This window comes from Sarcophilus harrisii, chromosome 4, assembly GCF_902635505.1.
Source record: "Sarcophilus harrisii chromosome 4, mSarHar1.11, whole genome shotgun sequence".
Classification (NCBI taxonomy): Eukaryota; Metazoa; Chordata; class Mammalia; order Dasyuromorphia; family Dasyuridae; genus Sarcophilus; species Sarcophilus harrisii.
In genome coordinates, this window is record NC_045429.1 from 26,005,264 (window position 1) to 26,027,775 (window position 22,512).

The following is a 22,512-nucleotide window of genomic DNA, read 5'->3' on the forward strand; positions in this document are numbered from 1 at the left end:
AAGAACCCTCCATCTCATTAGCAGTAGCAGTAGGAGGTGAGGGTAATGGAGCTGCCATTTAAGTTCTTAAGTAAGGAGGAGCTTCTTGGTGAAATTTTTTTCTTTGATGGAGACGCTGAATAGCAGGGCTTCAGTTAAATTAGACAATATAACCACTTCTATTAGAGCGCGCTCACGGCTTGTCTCCAAACACTGTGACTGAGAGATGCAATGGGTCTCTTTCAATTTCAGGTAGTTAGGGAGGAGAGGGGGAAAACAACCATTTGACCTTATCTTTTAATGAAAGAACTATGTAGCCTCCCAAGCAAGTGCGGGGATTGTCTATTTGTTCTGCTGCTGTGGGTTTCGCTGCCTTCTACACCCCCACACGGATAACCAATATTTAACAATCAAAATTATTATCATGCTATGGCAGAGAAGTCCCCGAAATGTGTGCGTCTCTAGCTGGAGCAGGTACCTGATGAAATAATGCGATAATGACATCTTATTTCACTCTGATAAATAGGCCTACGGAGACTTCTAGAAAGAGACTTTTGGGCTACATGGAATTTCTGACACTTAAATGGCTTAGGCTGATGATGAATGTGACATAGAGCTCAATTTGTTTTATTTTTATATTGAATACTTCTTCCCGCAAAAGTTGCAAAGCAATTCATATTGGTTTAAAATAACAAAATCGGATTATTAATTAAAATTCGCCTTCGCCCAGAATATGTGTTTCACTTCTTGAGCCAAAAACACCCGAGCAGGAGAAGTAAACAAATGAGGGCCTGCCCTCGGTGGTGCCGGGAGAAGGGACTCGTCCGCATCGTTTGGAGCATCGGAAGAGAGCCCGTTGCCAGGCCTTTGTCCTTGTGGGAGGAAACCATCTGCAAGATGAAATTCAGCCCCTGTGTTCTCAGGCTAGAAGGTGAGCTACAGCTGGAGTTATTTCTGGAATCAGGATCCTTAAGGAAGAACCTCCGAGGGGAAACTGTCCAAGCTTCCAACCCTTTTTGAGTCTTTTTTTGCCCCTGACATTTTGTTTGGTTTCCATGAGGCTCCACCAGTGTTCTGCGCAAAATGTCTGGTTCCTTGCAGGCCCGTAGATAGATAAATAGAATGACAAAGCACCTGCTAGGTGCTTCCTTTGTGCCAGGCACCATGCACAGTACTTTAGATGCAAATAAAAGAAAAAAGACATTCAGTCTCTTCAAGGAGCTTACTTTCTTCTGGGAGAAGACAGCTTGTGGAAGGACCCTGGAGATGCTGGGGAGAATCTGGAGTGAGCTGGAAGAGGGGCGAGCATGGAAGGCTTGGGTGCTTCAAATGGTGGTTCCCAGCAGTAGTGGATGAGGAAGCAAGGGCAAGGACATCTTTAAGAGAAGAAAGGCTTTTTTAGCTGCAGGATCCAGTTCTGAACATGCCTTTCTTTGAGGGAGCAGCTAAGTGGCGCAGTAAATAGTGCACCAGCCCTGAAGTCAGGAGGATTTGAGTTCAAATGTGTTCTCAGATACTTCATACTTCCTGGCTGTGTGACCCTGGGCAAGTCACTTAACCCCAACTGCCTCTGCAAAAAAAAAAAAAAAAAAGAAAAAAGAAAAAAAAGAAAAAAGAAAAAGAAAGAAAGAAAGAAAAAGAAAAAAAAAACAGAAAAGCTTTCTTTGAAACTGGCTACCACTGCCCCATATGTGCTGTCTGTCTGTTCTAGAATAGACATTTTTTGAGGACAGAGATTTTATTTGTGTGCTTAGCACAGTGCTTAGCACAATATCCAATAAGTACTTAATAAATACTTTTGCTTTTATTCATTCATTATTCATTTACCCACTTTTTTAGTTCATAGGAGTCTTAGAATAAGCCTGGCACATAATGGGCACTTAATAAATGTTTATTGATAATTCCTCAGAGACACACAATATACTGATTATCTTACTAAATTTTTGTTATTTCTACTTTCAGCTTGATTTATTTCAATTAATAAAATATATTTACACTCCCTCATATCTATCTCTCTGCACACTGGGAAATAAAAGAAAAATAAGACAAAGTCTTATACAGAGTCAAGAAAAACCAAAACATTCCCTGGCCATATTCCTCTCTCCCTCCCACTCCCCCCAGATCTCATTTTGACTCCTTTGCCTCATTGGGGATGAATAGCGGGTTTCATCACAAGATCTCTGAAATTGTCACTAGGTCACAGTTTCAAAGCTGTTTATGGGTACGGCGTTCTTTTTGATATAGACATTATTCTCCTGGTTCTGCTCGCATTGATTTTGTATCAGTTCATACAGATCTTCCCGGATTTCTCTGAAATGTTCTCTTTCATCATTTCCTTCAGCACAATAATATTCGTTACATCCGTAACTTATTGAGCTATTCCCCAATTGTTAAATAGTCAGATCAGTCAAGCAGTATAAACATTTATTAAGTACCTGCTATGTGCTAGGCACAGCACTAAGTATTGGGAAAATAAAAAACAGTCCCTGACCCCAGAAGCTTCCAAGGGGAAGGAGAGGGGGAGGAGAAACATGTAAATAAATATATGCAAAGCAAGCTATTTACCTAGAATATGAATAGGATCACTAGCAGATAACAGAAGGAAGGTTCAAGAATTAAGAGGGAGGTTTCCTGTAGAAAGTGGGATTTTACTTGAGACTTAAAGGAAGCCAGGTCAGTAAGAGTATAGGAAATTGGGGTCATCCACAGAGAATGGCTGGAGCTGCGAGATGGAGTGTCTTATTTGTGGAAGAGCCAAGAAACAATGTCACCGGACTGAAGAATGCGTGTCGGGGAACAAGGTGGAAGAAGACTATCCAATCCAGATGACTCTCCCAAGCTATAGTTTTAATCTCCCACTGAATGTCCCTACGAGCGGCCTCGATTAGGAAGGGGTTTGAATGCCAGAGAATTTTGTACTGAACTTTGAAGACAATGGAAGCTACTAGAATTTATTGAGTAGAGGAAGTGGGAGCATGATCCAGCCTGTGGAAATGGAGCATATAATGGGGAAAAACTTGAGTCAGGCTGCCACTCCCCTTTCCCCCCTCCACTGCCCCAGCTGCTATTGCAGTAATCCGGACCTGAGGTGATGGAGAAGGGACAGTGTCAGAGGAATAGCAGGGGGCATATTGGAGAGAGAGGGAGTGGTTTAGGATGACTCCTAGGTTGCACAACCTGAGGGACTGAGGATGATATAATAAAGAATATAGGAGGGTTGGGGGAAGGACCATTGGTTCCTCATTTTGAACATATCGAGTCTAAGATGTCTAGTAAAGGGCAGAATCAAGGTGATGGATTAGATAGGGGCAGATACCCAATTCAACTCTCTCAACATTCCTCTACAAATGACCTTAAAATAATGCCTCAAGTCAAATTTTGGAGCAGCAGAACTAACAAAACGTTGGGATGAGATGCTTTTCTGGCCTAAGAAAACTAAGGAAGTAGAAAGGAGTGAAGATCTATCTAGAGCCTAGTGGTTGCAACAGCAACTTTGGGATCTCTCAGATCAGAGATGGTAAGGGGGTCAGATAACTCGTCAGAAAGAAATTGGAGGGAACCTTTTTCTGGCACTGGGTTTATAGTTGGAACTGATTGTCAACTGTTACTTACATTCAGTTCTGGATTACAGTTCTGGGTCACAGTCCCAGGGAAGAGAGGAGTGCTTGAAGTTGATCACAAGGGAGCAGGAGCCATGGCTACAGTACCAAAGCAAAAAAGGAGAACAAGTGAGAATAGCCACAGGGAATCAGGTGTCCTGCCTTAAGATTAGAGCACAGACTGAGAACTTAATCTTAACTCTCCCAGGATCATTCCACTTTGGAAGCCAAAAACTTGTAGGTTCTCAATACTAGTTTTGAAAAACAGCAGCAGGAAAAAGCCTTAGGCTTAGGACATTGTTTCCCTAGCACCAGATGAACAGAGTCCAACTTTAACATAAAGTTAAAAATCAAGACATAGATTGGAAAAAATGAGCAAGTAGCAAAAAATTTTAATTTGCCCATTAAAAAGCTGCTACAATGGCAGGGATGACCAAGATAATAAACTTAGAAGAAGACAACGTGAAAACACGTACCAAAAAGCCTCAAAATAAAGTGCTAATTGGTTCCAAGTCCAATAAGAATTCCTGGAAGTGTTAAAGAAAGAAATAAGGATGATAGAGGAAAAATTAAAGAGAGAAATTACAAGAAATTTATGAAAAGAGAATTAAAAGCTTGGTAAAAGAGGCACAAAAATATGAAGAAAATAACATCTTGAAAAACGTAATTGGCCTAATGATAAAAAGAGGCACAGAAATTCAATGAAGTAAAGAACTCCTGAAAAGCAAAATTGACCAGATGGAAAAAGAGATGTCCAATCTTATTAAAGATGACAATTTCTTAAAAATTAGAATTTTGCAAATGGAAGCTAATGATGTTATGACATCAAGAAACAATAAAACAAAGTCAAAAAAGAAAAAAAAAGGTCATGTGAAATAGCTGAGTATAATTGGTGATATGATAAAGGGATTGGGAATTAGAAAAAAAGTATAAAGTTGAACTAGTTCACCAAGTAATCAATATGGGGATAAGAGGAAAGTGGCTAGTACAGAGGAGATGGCCAGGGAGATCATTGAAGGGTCAGGAGATTGGAGGTCATTGTGTCAAAAAAGATTAGAGTTCTGTAAGGGAAGATAGAGAGGTGAAAAGGCAATGATTATAGTTGAATAAGAGAAGTACAAAATTCTTGAACATGGAGATGGTATATTTGTGGTCAAGGCTGTGACCATCGTTACATGTGGCTGAGGTAGAGTGGAGGTGTAGTTCATGGGAGATGAGTAGGTGTTCATGGGAGGTGAGTAGGTTGAGCAACTGAGGGTTGTGTAAGGGAGAATTAATATGTTAAAATGCCCTTGTATGAAGATAGGAGTTGCAGAGAACATAAAGGTTGTGAGCCATGTACTGAATTCATTGAGGAAGGAAGAGGAGTGTTTTGGGGGATCTGTAAACAACAGCTATCTGGAGTCTGGTCGTGTAGTAGATCTGCAAAGAATGGACCTCAAAAGAAAAGAGGTTTCCAAGTGAGGGAGGAGGAGAAAAAACCCAGAAGAGGCACTGGGAGGCAAGGAGCAATCCAACTCCTTCTCCTATTAGCCGTGAGCTGAGGGAATGAGTGAAGGCTCAGCTGGAAAGAGAGGCCAGGGAGGCTGGGTCATCTGAAAGGAGCCAGATTGCAGGAAGAGTAGATGAGAGAAGAGGGAGAGGAACAGATCCAGGAGGAAAGAAGGGCATCCCTGGAAGAAAAAAGTGTATCCAGGAGGAAGGAAGGACATACCTGGAAGAAGGAAGGGCATCCAGGAGGAAGAAAGGACATTTTGGAGGAAGGAAGGGCATCCCTGGAAGAAGGAAAGGCATCGAGGAGGAAGAAAGGTTATGCAGGAGGAAGGAAAGACATTCTAGAGGAAGGAAGGGCATTCTGGAGGAAGGAAGGACATTCTGGAGGAAGGAAAGGTATCCTGGAGGAAGGAAGTGACATTCTAGAGGAAGGAAGGATATTCCAGAGGAAGGAAGGGCATCCAGGAGGAAGGAAGTATATTCTGGAGGAAGGAAGGGCAGAGAGGAAGAAGGAAAGGCATTCTGGAGGGCCCAGTGGAAGGGCTCGGGGTTGTTTGGAAATTCAGGATGGAGAGTGGAGTGGAATAGGAATGAAGAGTCAGATGCTAGGCAGTACTGAGTGGGGGCATATAGAGGGCAGGAGAGGGAATGCCTGAAGTCAAATGGGGGTCTTCTTTGAACTGAAGTTCTCTGCTTTGAGGAGACTGACCTAGCATAGAGGCAGGTGGCTGCTTTGGAGACGGGGGTGGTGGTGAGGGGGGGTCCATGACCCCTGGAGACCTTTTCTTAGGCCACATGCTGTGTCTGGCAGGAGGCACCAGCTCCTGGTGTGAAGCCTTCTCACCTGAGCAACTCTACACGGGGCAAGAAATCCCATCTGGGGAAAGCCCTGGGTATCACTAGTGACCGGATTTGAGCAACTTGGACATTGTACTTCATACCTTTAGTTTGGGGAAATGGGCCAGAAAGGAGAACCAGGGCTTCGGGGGAAGCAAGGGCACTAGTGCCCAGCCATTCTGACAGCAGTTTGGGAGTGTGTTCTGCTAACACTAGGCCTGCCGACACCTTTGCAGTGTCTCTCCTTTCCTGTGGCACTGCCCCAGCCAGGGTACCAGCCCTCATAACCTCCTGCTCGGGGGATCCACCTGCCTTGGGCCTCTGCTGTCTGCCCGCTCCATTTCAGCCTCTCCCTGGCCAGAATGACCTTCCTAAAACATGCCTGGCTCATCCCCTCCTGTGGGCTCCTGGATCAAATGCAGAGGCTCTCTTGGGCCTTCAGAGTCCCTGGTAACCTTCCTGCCTCTCCAGGCTTCTTGCATCTCTCCCCTGTGATTCAGAGTCCCTGGCCTTGGGCTGTTCCTGGCATAAGCTGCCCGCCAGCTGGTTGGACATTCTCACTAGCGTCCCTCAGTCCTCCTCTCCACTGATGACATGGGTCATGCCTCAGCCTTCCCTAGCCCTCCCAGCTGGGGCATCTCCTCTCCCGCAAACCTGGTCACTGGTTGTTGGCTTCTTGTCTTGCCCTTAAACTAGGAGCTCCCTAAGAGCAGGGCCTAGACCGGGCCTTTCTTTGTCTCCTTGTGCTTAACCCAGTGCAGGGCCCAAGGCAGACACATAACAATACTTGTTGACTTATGACCAATTCATTGTCTTGTTCTTTTTTCCTTATTTTTTGTAGTGGATGAAGTGGCTGCTTTTTGTAATTGCATGAAAGTATAGGGATTTAAAGCCATGTGGTGAAGTGGATGGAGTGCTGGGCCTGGAGGTAGGGAGTTCAAATCCAGTCTTAGAACTTTCCAGCTGGACAAATCACTTCACCCTGTTTGCCTCAGTTTCCCCATCTATAAAATGAGCTGGAGAAGGAAATGGCAAATCACTCTAGTATCGCTGCCAAGAATACCCCAAGTGGGGTCGTGGAGAGTTGGACAGGCCTAAAAGAACAAATCAGGATATAATTTCATCTTGTGTGGGCTCCCTGAAGCACTGTCATGATCATAGGCTCCTAAATTGAGAGCTGCATGGGGACCACAGGGTCAGTGAGTCCAGACCTGCCATTTTAGAAATAAATAGAGAACGCCAGGTGGCCGGGCTTGCGCCGGGCATTCTAAATGGGAAGATGACCCTGGTTTTAATTTCTCCCGGTAGGTTTGTTTATTTTGAAAGCTTTTGAGTCCATGTCACTTGGAGATTGTTAGTATTTGGTGGGGCAAAGTGACTTCCATTAAATAACATTGTTCTTAAATTTTTACGGATTCATGTTCTGTTCAGACACTCATGGGCCGTCATTCCCTCTGACATGTTGCTGTATTTCAGACCAGTTTATTTGTTGAGTTCTTAAGGAGAATTTGTGATTTTTATGTGTTGTCTCTGGTTATACAGCATCCCAAGTTTCTGGTGTATCACCTTTCTTTCTAAGTGTCTTTCTAAGTAACTGGTAGCTACTAAATCCTTGCTCCCTGCTGCAGTGCCCTGCCCGCCATCCATCATTTCACTGCCTCTTCTGCATTGATCAATAAGATCAGATTTTCCCAGGATCACCTTTCCATCACTTCTGCTGCCTGAGACCATATACTGCACAGCCATCATAAAACTGGCTAGAAACAGATCTGCCTGGCTCGGCCGTGAAGCTTCCCTCTCACTTTGTTGTTGGGTGAGCTCATCTAGTGTCTTCCTTCCCCTGTTGGATTTTAGCCATTTTAGAGGTTCTTTTCAGAAATAAGCCGCTTTCCATTACATCCAGCCACTCTGCGTACCTGTTGTCAGCCATTACTTTTGAGCTCTGCTTGTTTCAGAATCATTCTGGGAAAAATTTTAGCTATTCCTAAGTAGTGTCTTCTGAGAATGAATGTCTGACAATCTCCTTTCCTTTTTGTCCTCATCTTTGTGGAGCTGCCTTGGGTGATTAGCCCTGTACTTTAGTAAAACCAGAGAGGTTTTTGCTGATTGTTATTTTTTTATTTTGGGAAGATCTAGAGTAAAAAAGCAGCCTCAAAGGAACCTGGGTCGAACAATTCTCCTTTAAACAACTTATAACCTGGCTCTTTGATGAGCGGGTTGTCCATCCTGGGAGAAGTCTTTGCGGTGTGCATGAGAATAAGGCCGTGATTCCAGACTGAAATCTGTGCGGTTATAAATGCTGGTAACACAAGTACCGGATGGTCTCCCTCAGTGTGTCATGAAAAGCTTCTAGGTGTGATAGGCCTAGGTTTCTAGCATGGAGCGACTCCCCCCTTTATCAGGTCTGGTGTGGGTCCATGCCTCCTCGGGCCCAGGAAGGGCTTTGTTGACCCATGAAAGCGCCCACTATTCCAGCCTTGGGGGAATTTGCATATATGATTTTTCATGATATACAACAGTATTCTTACTCCCAATTTAGACTTGGATTCCTAAGCTAAATTTGAGCTAAAAACAGAAACCTGAAAAACAACATCTGGCTAAATGTCCTGGGGCTCCTTCTGCCAAGTCCTACATTCACAGTATTCCAGCCCAGGCTTCCTCAGTCACTGTGGGTCGGCGAGCATTGCTCCGGCCTTCTTCGGAGACCCCGCAGCTGGACCTTCCTGCTCCCCCCTTTCCACATGTCAGCTCTTGAATTCTTCTCCATCTTTAAATCCAATGTAGTGACAAATTCTTTCTGGAAGGAAGAGACCCCCCCACATAGACAGACACATACATACACATACATATATATACAGACACATAGACATACACATATGGACACACATGCACATACATGCATGCACATACACACACACAGACATACACACACACACACACAACCATACTCACACTTACACGGTGCTTCCCTCATGAGGCTGGTGCGTCATGGGGCCTATGTTGAAAAGGTTCAGTCAGGAAAGGAGATGATTTTGAGGCAATGAGAAGTGGCTGATGGGGAAAGGGGAGGGCTGGGAAGTCAGGGACGGCCTCCACCATCTCCCACGGGCCTTCTCTTCTCCAGGCTAAAGATGGCTGCCTGATTGGAGCCCCCACTCCAGATGGCAGAGCACGGGCCTTTTGCCATGTCATTGCCCAGCACGGGGGTCAGTGAGCCAGGCCTGGCCGAGGTGAACTCAGAAGCGTTCTCACCTCACTCTTGGAAGTGGCCACAAAAGGCAAAAGACGGTTCCTGCTCCTGAGGAGCTTACACCTGAACAGGGAAGCTCGTGCAAACAAATATGTACACCACAGCCACATAAGTAGCATATGGTCACATACATGGATGAGCCACACATAGGATCGGCAGGAAACAAAAGAGGAAAGGTGCTGGAATTAAGAGGGGTACAGAAGGTTTCCTGTGGAAGATGGGATTTTGTTTGGGACTTGAAGGGAGGCAGAGAGGTTAACTGTCTGATCAGAGGAGGCAGATTACTGCAGACATGGGAGACCAGCCAGGGAGGATGGCCAGAGCCGAGAGACACAGGAGCTGACCAGTGCTGGCCCATGTTGGAAAATGAGCCAGGATGGGAGGGCCCTTGGTGGGTGTGCTACTGGCGGCCACCAGTAGCCCCTAAAGGTTAGTGGAGGAAGAGGACGACCTGACTGACCTGCATTTTAGGGGACTCATATTAGTGGCTGAAGGGGGGATGGCTTGGAGAGGAGAGAGACTCGAGACAAAAGGCATATATTTCCATGTTTTCCCTAAAATTTACCATAGGGGTGCAGACATTTTTCCTTTGTTGTAATCCATGAAACAAAGGGAAAAACTGAACCTTATTAATATTGTACACCTTGTTCAGCCTCTATTTGTGTTGAATGCAAAAATGTTCATTCCCGTCTTGGTCTTTGCAGGAAATGACAATGGAACAGATGAAATCATCGCAGGGAACGTGAGCAAGTTTGCTGCTGTCCCCGTCGGCTACTACGGGTCTCCCAAGAAGGGCCACCTGATCTTTGATGCCTGCTTTGAGAGTGGTGAGTGCCCTGGAGGCTGTGCCCTCTGTGCCCTCCTCCTCCCCCCTGCAGGAGGAATGCCCTCCTCCTGGCCTTCTCCAAGTGACAAACCATTCTGAGCACCTTCAACAATCACCTTGATGCTTAGAAAAATTAATGGAAAAGAAATAATGGGAAAATAGTGAAATACGGGGGCCTAAAAATGTACCCACTTCCTCCGCCCGCTGTTACAGTGCGTGCTTCTTGAGGTCAGAACCAGTGCCATGAGGGATAAAGCCTCTATTAAGCCCTGACTGTGTATACCATATACTAAGCCCTAAGGATCCAGATAGAGAAGGCAGATGGCCCCTGCCCTCAAGGAGTTCACAGCACACATGAGGAGTGTCCACTTCCAGTCAGATGGAAAGTCCCGGATTTTAGGGGGCAGAGGCCCAACAGTCCTGCCTCCCCATGAGTGCTGGTGCTGTTCTGTCGCAGGGGCCGAGGACTGGTGGGGAAAACTTTCTTGTCTGGGTCTCAGTGGCAGTGGCTGCAGGCCCTGCAGGCCCCATGGGCAGGATCATGGGCAGGCTCTGTGGGTAGGACCATGGGCAGGTTCCTTGGGCAGGCCCTGTGGGTAGTCCCTGTGGGGCTGTTCCTGGGACTTTGGTTGCTGGGTGCACTGGGCACTGATGGTCTTGGGAAATGGTGTTGGAAAGACAATGGGGGCAGAGAGACAGAGACATTCTCTTGAACTTGCCAAAGGAATGTTCAGTCTGTTCTGTATCTAAGGCAAAAAGAATGACTTCAGAGTAATCAAACCTGCCTGAATTTTCTTTTCTTGGAAGATTCGAATGTCTGAAAATCTGGCCTCCCTTTTCTCCCAGTGGAATGTGGCTGCCCATGCTCTGGCCGGTCAGTCAGCCAGCATTAATTAAGCGCCTGCTGTGTGCCAACCAGTGCTAAGTGCTGTTCAGATCTGGAGGAGGGGGGAGGTCTCAGGGCACAGGCCCCATCCTCTGGATTTCCCTGGGGTTTAGCCTCCCCTGTAATTCTAAGACCTCTGAAACCCATCTGGGTGTGCAGAGGAGTGGGGGCCGGATCTTAGCCTGCCCAGTGGCTTTGAATACCACTCTGATACCTGCTTCCCACCAGCCCCGGTTTGCTTGGACAGGAACCTGCTCTTGGCTCCCCGAGATTCTGGCCCTTCCCAGGGCTCCTGGTCTGACGGGGAGATCCTGGAGGACCTTGGAGACTGGGGAGGGCTTGTGGGGCTCCTTCTGAGTGTGTGTGGGCAGACCAGCTGCAGCTCAGTTCATGCCCACCCTCTCCTTGCTCCCTGCAGCAGCATGTTGGCACCCTAGCTCTTGGTAAGCTTCCAGCTGATTTGGCCCAAGCCCAGGTCTCTGTGCCAGGTACAGCCCCTGCCCTTCTTCCTGCTCTCTTATCTGTTGTCTTCTCCCATTAGAATGCAAGTTCCTTGGGGCCCGGGACTGCCGTGTTCTTATCTGCATCCCCAAGGCTTCTCCTGGAGCCAGCGCTTCATCTGGGGACCCCTGTGTTGTGAGGGTCTGTTCTGCAGAAGCCCCTGAGGGTGCAACAAGGAGAAGGGACATTGTCCTGGACTTCAAGCACCCCACTCTAATGGAGGGGGACCACCGGCACCCCATCTGCTCCCAGTGGGCCCCTAATGCCTCAGGTCTGGTGGCGAGCGGTCCCCCTCCTCTCCCTGGCCCAGGCCTTGTCCCCCCCTCCCTACACCTGTCAGTTGAGTGAGAGGCCGAGGGAAGTACGAGGGATGGGGCTCTGCTGACACCCTTCAGAAGGAGTTAGAGGAAGTGGAAGAAAAGATTTCTGGCTTTCACAAGGAAAACCTTTAAAGTAGAAATAGGAAGTCCATTAGATCAATTTAGGGCACAGGTGTCTGGGCCATGGAGCTAAACGGTCCAGCAGGTGCCCAGACGTGCCACACTAGGCAGAGTGCGGGAAGCTGGCTCGGGGCGGCCCACCCCCCAGCCATGGACTTGGCAGCTATTTGGGCTGCGACTCTAGGCCCAAATCCATTGATCACGCCCAAAAACTCGTTGTTTCATATGAAATGAAGGCACGGGGAAGGAGCTGGGAAATGAAGACGTGGAGTGGGGGGTTGCTTCCGATTTCACAGCAATGAAATTGCATTTTTCAGTCTTTTTCCCAACAAAAAACTATTAGTCCTCTTAGATGTAAAATGTGCAGTGGTGACCTTGGTGATCTCGGCCACTCGGATGGCTTTTTCATGCACAGGAACGCCTTGGTTTTGAACCTCAATTTACAGAATAGGTTGCAGAGAGAAGTTGCCCCATCCTCAGCCTTGCTCCTAGTAAAGCTGCTTCCCTTCTGTATCAACTCTTATGCAGGGAAGGGGGGCTGGGCACTGTGAATCCTGCTTGAAAGAGGGTGGCCTGAGGCTTGGTGGTCACCAGGTAGTGAGGGCAGTGGCCAGAGCAGGCCTGCTCTGTAAACTGTGGGTCCTGTTACATGGTCACCATGACTAGGATCAAAGGGGCAGACACGTTTAGGTGAGGGGCAACAATGAAATCAGCAAGGGCTGCTGGGACTTCATGCCGAGGCAAAGGAATTGCTGTCGAGAAGCTGCCAGGGAGGCCTAACCCCCTACAAAGGGGTGTCCCCTTGGAAGGTCTGCAGCTTCTCTGTCCCCTCCCCTGAGGTCGTAGTTTGGGAGCTTCTGGGTGCCCCGTGGGGACATTGGGCTTCGTGCTGCCAGAAGCTTTTCACATGTCACAGAGAAGCTTCTGAGGAGAGAAAAGGGGGGCCAAGAGCCAAGGGCCAAGGTCGGCCCATGGGAGCTCCCAAGTTGAGCCTTGGTCCTCCTGGATATGAGTTCCTTTGGTTACTCACTCTAGGGATTGGGCACCTACTATGTGACAGGCAGACCCAACGGAGGCCCCCTGCCCATTGGGAGCCTACATGTTGTTGGAGGAGACCTAGACATCTGAAGATGGTACAAGATGCACACACAGAGATAAGGATGCTGGGCCTGGAAGGGCGTTGGGTCCAATTGGGGGAAGAGGCGAGGAGGCTGCTGGGGCTGGGTCAGAGTGTCAAGGGCACTTGACAGCCCTGGAGCCAGGATGGGAGGAGGACCAGCACAGGCTGTGGGATGAGGGGAGTGGCAGGACAGATTCAGCCTGGAGTGACCAGGCAGGGCTTTGGGAAGGGCAGAAGGTGGGCCTGAGAGGGACCAGAGAAGCAGTCTAGGTCAGAGCCAACCAAGGGCAGCGCAATGTGGAATTGGGGTTCCTTCTGGGACCGCTTCCCCAGCCCCTTCCCCAGTATTTGGCTTTTTGTTATTGAATCCAACTTGGTGAGCCCATTGGGGTTTCTTGGCAGAGATGCTAAAGTGGTTGACCATTACCTTCTCCAGCTCATTTTACAGATGAGGAAACTGAGGCAGACAAAGCTAGCTGTCTCCTGCCTAGGGTCATGAGCTAGGAAGTGTCTGAAGCCAGATTTGAACTCAGATCCTCCTGACTTCAGACTCTACTGTGCTGCCTACTTTAGAGAGTGGACAAATTGATTTTGTATCTCCAAATAGTCAAAAGAACTTACAGATAACCTGGGACCATTGTGTGAGTGTGTGTGTGTGTGTGTGTGTGTGTGTGTGTGTGTGAGTGTGAGATTGTGTGTGTGAGTGCCTCTGTGTGTGTCTGTGTAAGTATGTAAGACCTTGAGTGTGTTTGAGTGTGTGTGTGTGTGAGATTGTGTATTGTATGTGTGTGTATAAGACTGTGAGTGTATGTGAATGTGTGTGTGAGTGTGAGATTGTGTATGTGTATGTGTGTTGTAAGACTGTGAGTGTGCATGACTGTGTGAGTGTGTATGTGTGTGTGTGTGCCATGTATAATGATTTCCTGGTCTTGCTCATTTCACTCAGCATCCGTTCATGTCAGTCTCTCTAGACCTTTCTGAAATCCTCCTGTTGATCATTTCTTACAGAACAATAATATTCTATAACATTCATATACCATAATTTATTCAGCCATTCTCTAGTTGATGGGCATCCATTCAGTTTCCAGTTTCCGGCCACTACAAAGAGGGCTGCCACAAACATTCTTGCACATGTGGGTCCCTTTTCCTCCTTTAAGATCTCTTTGGGATAGAAGCCTAATAGAAACACTGCTGGGTATGCACAGTTTGATAACTTTTTGAGCATAGTTCCAAATTGCTCTCCAGAATAGTTGGATACATTCACAACTCCACCAACAATGTATCAGTATCCCAGTTTTCCCACATCTCCTCCAACATTCGTCATTATGTTTCCTGTCATTTTAGCCAATCTGACAGATGTGTAGTGATATCTCAGAGTTGTCTTAATTTGCATTTCTCTGATCAATAGTTATTTGGAGCACCTTTTCATATGACTACAAATAGTTTCAATTTCTTCATCAGAAAATTGTTCATATGCTTTGACCATTTATCAAATGAAGAATAGCTTGAACTATTATAAATATGAGTCAATTTTCTATATATTTTAGAAATGAAGCCTTTATCAGAACCTTTGAATGTAAAAATGTTTTCCCAGTTTGTTGCTTCCCTTCTAATCTTGTCTGCATTAGTTTTATTTGTATGAAAACTTTTTAACTTAATATAACCAAAATTATCTATTTTGTGATCAATAATGATCTCTAATTCTTCTTTGGTCACAAATTCCTTCTTCCTCCACAGGTCTGAGAGGTAAATTATCCTGTGTTCTTCTAACTTGTTTATAGTATCATTCTTTATGTCTAGATCATGAACCCATTTTGACCTTCTCTTGGTATATATGGTGTTAGATGTGGATCAGTACCTACTTTCTGCCATACTAGTTTCCAATTTTCCCAGCAGTTTTTGTCAGATAATGAATTCTTATCCCCAAAGCTGGGATCTTTGTGTTTGTCAAATACTAGATAGTTATAGTCATTGGCTTTTTTGTTCTGTGAACCTAACCTATTCCACTGATTAACTGCTCTATTTCTTAGGCAAAACCAAATGGTTTTGATGACCATTGCTTTATAATATAGTTTTAGATCCGGTACAGCTAGGCCACCTTGATTTGATTTTTTTCATTAATTTCCTTGAAATTCTTGACCTTTTGTTCTTCCAAATGAATTTTGTTGTTATGTTTTCTAGGTCATTAAAATACTTTCTTGGGAGTATGATTGGTATAGCACTAAATGAATAGATTAGTTTAGGGAGTGTTGTCATCTTCATTCTATTTGCTTGACATATCCAAGAGCACTTGATATTTTTCCAGTTGTTTAGATCTGACTTTATTTGTGTGGAAAGTGTTTTGTAGTTTTGCTCATCTAGTTCCTGACTTTCCCTTGGCAGATACATTCCCAGATATTTTATCCTTTCGACAATTATTTTAAATGGAATTTCTCTTTGTATCTCTTGCTGCTGGACTTTGTTGGTAATATATAAAAATGCTAATAATTTATGTGAATTTATTTTGTATCTTGCAACTTTACAAAAGTTGTGGATTATTTCTAATAGCTTTTTAGTTGATTCTCTGGAGTTCTCTAAGTATACCATCATATCATCTGCAAAGAGTGATAATTTGGTTTCCTCATTGCCTATTCTAATTTCTTTAATCTCTTTTTCTTCTCTTATAGCTAAAGCTAGCATTTCTAATACAATACTGAATACTAATGGTGATAGTGAACAATCTTGTTTCATCCCTGATCTTATTGGGAATGGTTACAGTTTATCCCCATTACATATGATGCTTGCTGATCGTTTTAAATAGATGCTATTGACTGTTTTAAGACAAAGTCCATTTATTCCTATACTCTCTAGTGTTTTTTTTATTATAGCTTTTTATTTACAAGATATATGCATAGGTAATTTTTCAGCATTGATAATCGCAAAACCTTTTGTTCCAGTTTTTCCCCTCCTTCTCCCCTCCCCTCCCCCAGATTGCAGGTTGACCAATACATGTAAAATATGTTAAAGTATAAGTTAAATACAATATATGTATACATGTCAAAACAGTTAATTTGCTGTATAAAAAGAGTCAAACTTTGAAATAGTGTACAATTAGCCTGTGAAGGAAATCGGAAATGCAGGCGGACAAAAATAGCGGGATTGGGAATTCTATGTAGTGGTTCATAGTCATCTTCCAGAGTTCTTTTGCTGGGTGTAGCTGGTTCAATTCATTCCTGCTCCATTGGGACTAGTTTAGTTCATCTCATTGCTGAAGATGGCCTGGTCCATCAGAATTGATCATTATATAATATTGTTGTTGAAGTGTATAAGGATCTCCTGGTCCTGCTCATTTCACTCAACATCAGTTCATGCAAATCTCTCCAGGCTTTTCTGAAATCATCCCGCTGGTCATTTCTTACAGAACAATAATATTCCATAATATTCATATACCACAATTTATTCAGCCATTCTCCATTTGATGAGCATCCACTCTGTTTCCTCTCTGGTGTTTTTAATAGGAATGGGTGTTAGATTTTATCAAATGCTTTTTCTGCATCTATTGAGATAATCACATGGTTTTTGTTAATTTGGTTATTGATATAATCAATTATGCTAATAGTTTTCCTAATATTGAACCAGCCCTGCATTCTTGGTATAAATCTTACTTGGTTGTAGTGTATTATCCAGGGGATGATTTTTTTTGTAATCTTTTTGCTAATATTTTATTTAAGATTTTTGCATCAATATTCATTAAGGAAATTGGTCTATGATATTCGTTCTCTGCTTTTGTTCTACCTAGTTTAGGTGTCAGTACCATATCTGTGTCATAAAAGGAATTTGGTAGGAGTCCTTCATTCCCTATTTTTTCAGATAGTTTATATAGTATTGGAGTAAATTCTTCTTTAAATATTTGATAGACTTCACATGTAAATCCATATGGTCCTGGGGAGTTGATTAATAGCTTGTTCTATTTCTTTTGCTAAAATGGGACTATTTAAGTAATTTATTTCCTCCTCTGTTCATCTGGCAATCTATATGTTTGTAGGTATTCCTTCATTTCACTTAGATTATCAAATTTATTGGCATAAAGTTGGGCAAATTAACTCCTAATTATTTCTCTAATTTCCTCTTCATTGGTGCAAAGTTCTCCCTTTTCGTTTTTAAGACTAACAATTTGATTTTCCTCTTTCCTTTTTCTAATCAAATTTACTACATGTTTATCTATTTTGTTTTTTTTTTCATAAGACCAACTCTTAGTTTTATTTATTAATTCAATATTTTTTTAACTTTCAATTTTATTAATCTCTCCTTTTGGTTTTAGAATTTCAAGTTTGTATTTGATTGGGGGGGGTTAATTTGCTCTTTTTTTTGGCTTTTTTAGTTGCAAGCCCAATTCATTGATCTTCTCTTTCTCTATTTTATGCAAATAAGCATCTAGAGATATAAAATTTCCCCTTATTACCGCTTTTGCTGCATCCTGCACATTTTGGTATGTTGTCTCATTATTGTCATTCTTTTGGATGAAATTATTAATTGTATCTATGATTTGCTAGTTCACCCATTCATTCTTTAGGATGAGATTATTCTGTTTCCAATTACTTTTTGGCTTATTTTCCCCTAGCTTTTTATTGAATGTAATTTTTATTTCATTGTAATCTGAAAAAATTGCATTTACTATTTCTGCCCCTTTTCATTCGATTTTGAGGTCTTTATGTCCTAATATGTGGTCAATTTTTGTATAGGTTCCATGAACTGCCAAGAAGAAAGTTTCTTTTTTGTCCCCTTTCTGTCTCCATTCAATTTTCTCCAAAGATCTATTATACCTAACTTTTCTAGTATTCTATTTATTTCTTTAACTTCTTTCTTATTTATGTTGCCATTTGATTTATCTAGTTCTGAGAGAACAAGGTTGAGATCTCCCACTATTATAGTTTTGGTGTCTATTTCTTCTTTCAGCTCTTTTAACTTCTCCTTTAGGAAGTTAGATGCTATTCCAGTTGGTGCATATATGTTTAGTATTGATATTGCTTCATTACCTATGGTACCATTTAGCAAGATATAGTTTCCTTCCTTATCTCTTTTAATTAGATCAATTTTTGCTTTTGTTTGATTTGAGATCAGGATGGCTACCCTGCTTTTTTTATTTCACCTGAAGCATAATAGAGTCTACTCCAGCCTTTTACCTTTACTTTGTATGTATCACTCGGCTTTAAATGTGTTTCCTGTAAACTACATATTATAGGATTCTGGCTTTTAATCCAGTCTGCTATCTGCCTCTGCTTTATGGGAGAGTTTACCCCATTCACATTTACAGTTAGAACTACTAATTCTGTATTTCCTGCCTTCTTATTCACCCCAAATTGTACTTTTCTCTTTCTTTTTCCTCTTTCCCTTTTCTCTAGTATTTAACTTATGAGCACCACTTGCCTCAAGCAACCCTCCCCCTTTAGAATCCTTCCCTCACCCTTTAGAGTCCCTCCCCCTTTCTTATACCTTTCCCCTACTATTCATGTATTCCCTTCTATTTAGCCTTTCCTTTCCCTTTTCACTTTTCCCCTCCTACTTTCAATAAGGTGAGAGAAGTTGGAAATTCAATTCTCAAGAGTTCTTTTTACCTTTTTATGCTTCTCTTGAGTCCTATATTTGAAGGTTAATTTTTTTTTTTGTTTAGTTCTAGTCTTTTCATCAGAAATAAATGGAATTTGCCAGTTTCACTGAATATCTATCTTTTTCCCTGAAAGAAAATGCTCAGTTTGGCGGGGTAGTTTATTCTTGGCTGAATTGCAAATTCCTTTGCCTTTTGGAATATCAGATTCCAGACCCTTTGATCCTTTAAGATGGAAGCTGCTAGATCCTGGGTAATCCTTATTGTGGTTCTTTGGTATTTGAATTGTTTCTTTTTGGCTGCATGCAGTATTTTTTCCTTGGTGCAATAGTTCTGAAATTTAGCCACTATATTCTTTTTAATTTTGGGGTCTTTTTCTGGAGGTGTTCAGTGAATTCTTTCAATGGCTATTTTACCTTCTGATTCTATGACATTAGGGCAGTTCTCTTTGATGATTTCCTGAAAAATAATGTCTAGACTCTTTTTTTCATCATAGTTTTCAGGGAGTCCAATAATCCTTGGATTCTCTCCCCTAGATCTGTTTTCCAGGTTAGTTGTTTTCTCAAGTAGATGTTTTACAGTTTTTCTATTTTTCATTTTTTTGATTTTGCTTGACTGATTCTTGATGTCTCATTGAGTCACTCATTTCCTTTTGTTCAGTTCTGATTTTTAGTGAATTATTTTCTTCATTTCCTTTTTTTCACTTCTTTTTGTATTAGTCCAAGTGAGTTTTTAAATGAGTTGTTTTGTTCGATGGAATTTTTTTCCATTTCACAAATTTTGTTTTTCAGGGAGTTGGGTTTAATTTTCCATTTTGCCAAATCTATCATTTAATGAGTTATATGCCTTTTCCAAACCCTCTTGCAATGTTTTCCTTTCCTTTTCCCATTTTTCTTCTAGCTCTCTTTTAAGATCCTTTTTAATTTCTTCTAGGAGAGCCTTGTGTGGGACCAGTTTAATCACCCTTTGGGGCTCGATCTGGACACAATCTGCTTTTAGTTTCCTCAGATTTTGAAATCAGTTCTTCTCTTTCAACATAAAAACTATCTATGGTTAGAGTTCTCTTTGACTTTTTACTCATTTAAAAAAATTGGGATCTGCTTTTCGGGCAAGTGAGGTTGTTCAGCTTCCACTACAAGCCACGGCTGGATTGAGCTTGTGCTCACTCCTGGAGCTGGATGGACATGACCAGGTCCTGTGAGACTCCAGTGCTTTGGGGTTCACTCTTTATCTTTTGTGTTTGTGTTGAATGTTTTCTAACTTTTTTGCTGATCTACTGGCTGGCAGGAGTAGCCAACACTTCAGTAGATTGCTCTCCCTATAATCTCTACCGTGTGGAGTCTGCACTGTCTAGTGGTGTCAGCACTGCCCTGGGTCTGCATAATGTGTGATGGCCTCTGCTTGGCCTGCTTGTGCCTGGCCAACGTCCTCCGTGCCCAACCAAAACAGACCTTTTCTGACAATCTTTGAAATTTTCTTCTGATGGTAATTTGTTGCACTCTCAATATTCATGGATTCTGCCAGTCTAGAATTAATTCAGAGGCTGAATTTGGTAATTAGCTGAGGGTTCATGGGAGATCAGAAAGAAGGCTGTGTCCTCTCCACCATCTTGGCTCTGCCAATAATTTATAGAATTCCTGATGATTTTTGTGTGTTTATTTTATATCTTGTAAATTTGCTGGAGTTGTTGTTTTTTGAATTGGCTTTTTCATTTTACTCTCCAAAGTTCATCTGCAAAAAATGTTTATATCATTATCTACGTTTACTTTTCCATTTCTTTTTCTTTTTTACTGCTTTAGCTAGCATTGGTAATACAGTATTGAATAGTAATGGTGATAATGGACAACCTTACTTCAACCTGGATCTTATTGGAAAGACTTCTAGCTTATTTCCATTATAGATAAAGCTGGATCTTGGTTTTCAATAGTTTTGTTCCTCTCCACAGAAATCTTTAATATTTCAATAGATACTACTTATTTTAAGTAAAGTTACCTTTATTCCTGTGATTTTCAGTATTTTTAATAGGAATAGGAGTTTCATTTTGTCAAAAGTTTTTCCCAAATCAAAATAATTTTATGATTTTAGTTGTTTCTGTTATAATTCACTTATAATTTTCCGAATATTGAACCAGCCAGCATTGCTCTTATAAATCTAGTCTAGAGATAGTATATAATCTTTATGATATATTGCTATAACTTCCTAGTTAATTTTTAATTTAAAAATTTGCATCAGTATTCACTAAGGATGTTGATCTACAGTTTTCTTTCTTAGTTTTGACTTTTCCTAATAGAGATATCAAGTACATATTTGTGTCCTAGAAGAAATTTGGTAGGACCCTTTCTTTGATTTTTCCAAAGAGTTTATGTAGTATTGGAATTAATTGTTCTTTAAATGTTTTGTAGAATTTGCTTATCCCATCTGGTGGGGGAAAGTTTTTCTTTGGAATTCCGTTTATAGCTTGTTCAGTTTCTTTTTTTTTCTGGGCTCTTTGTATATGTTCAATTTTCTGTTCTGTTGAACTGGGTAATTTATATTTTTGTGAATGTTTCTCCATTCACATAGATTTTCAATTTTATTGGTATATTTGTATGTAGTTGAGTAAAATAGTTCCAAAGAATTGTTTTTTGTATCTTCTTCATTAGTATTAATTCACTTTTTTCATTTTTGATGCTTGTAATATAGTTTTCCTTTTAAAAAAGCATACTAGCTAATGACTTATCTTTTTATTTCTTCAAAACAGCCATTCATAGTTTTATTTTCTAATTCACTTTTTTCTTTCAATTTTGTTAATTTCACCTTTTATTTTTCAGTATTTCTATTATGCTGTTTAATTGGAGTTTTGAATTTGTTGGCTTTGTGAATTTTTTAGTTGCATGCCCAATTCATTGATCTGTTTTTTTTCCTCTCTTATTGCTGAAACAGTTTGAAGATATAAACTTTTCTTTAAGTAGCACTTTGACTACATCCCACAGATTTTGATATGTTGTCTCATTGTTTTCACTATATTGAATGAAATTATTGTTTCTCTAATTTATTTTTTGACCCACTCATTCTTTCAGATTGTTGTTGAGTTTCCAATTAATTCTTAATCATTGCTTCAAACACTCTTTATTGAATGCCATTTTTATTGCATTATGATCATTTAAATACACTTAATATTTTTGCTTTTCTGCTTGTTTGAGAGGGTTTTATGCTCTAGTGCATGATGAATTTTGAGAAGTTGTCATGCACAGTTGAAAAATAGGTAAATTCTTTTCTATTCCCATTCAATATCTTACATATGTAATTTTTCTAAAATTCTATTCAAATCCTAACTCTAAATGTGTGGGGTTTTTTTGTTTCTTTGTTTATATTTTGGTTTGATTTATCTAGATCTAAAGGTGATCAATTGAGATCCTTAATTTTATAATTTTACTAATTCTTTTTATAATTCATTTAGCTTTTCTTTTAAATATTTAATTTTTTTCCATTTAGTGCATATATGTTTAATATTGATATTAGTTTATTGTCTATGATACCTTTTAACAAAAAGTAATTTCCCCATTTTTCTTTTTAAATTATTTTTAGTTTTGCTTTTGTTTAAGATCATGATCGCTATCCATGTCTTTTTTTTTTTTTTTAACTTCAGCTGAAGTATAATATTGCTTCTGAACCTAATAAAGATTCTGCTCAAGTCCCTAATTTTACCACTGTCTCTTTCAAGTATGTATCTTGTAAACAGCATAGTGTTGGATTCTGGTTTCTAATCTATTCTGTTAATTTTCTTCTGCGTCATGGATGAGTTTATCCTATTCCTGTTCACGATTATGATTGTTAACAATGTATTCCTTGATATACTAATTTCTTAAACTTTCCTTCCTCTCCCATTAGTCTCTTTTTATAAACTAACGGCTACCTTAATCTTCTTTCCCTCTCATTTCTCCTCCCCTTTCTCTTAACCTCTTTCTTTCCTATTTATTTTTTGGATAAGATGTGGGTGTGTTTGTATATTCATAC

At 41.6% G+C, this 22,512-nt stretch overlaps 1 protein-coding gene across 1 annotated transcript in view; it reads left to right on the forward strand.

Moving 5' to 3' along the window:
• LOC100928716 (BEN domain-containing protein 5) overlaps nucleotides 1-22,512 on the forward strand; it is a 633,364-nt gene that overhangs the window by 75,620 nt on the left and 535,232 nt on the right. The window contains exon 2 of the mRNA XM_031969153.1: nucleotides 9,864-9,986. Within this exon, the coding sequence (XP_031825013.1) occupies nucleotides 9,864-9,986 (123 nt within the window). The remainder of the gene's footprint in view (nucleotides 1-9,863; nucleotides 9,987-22,512) is intronic.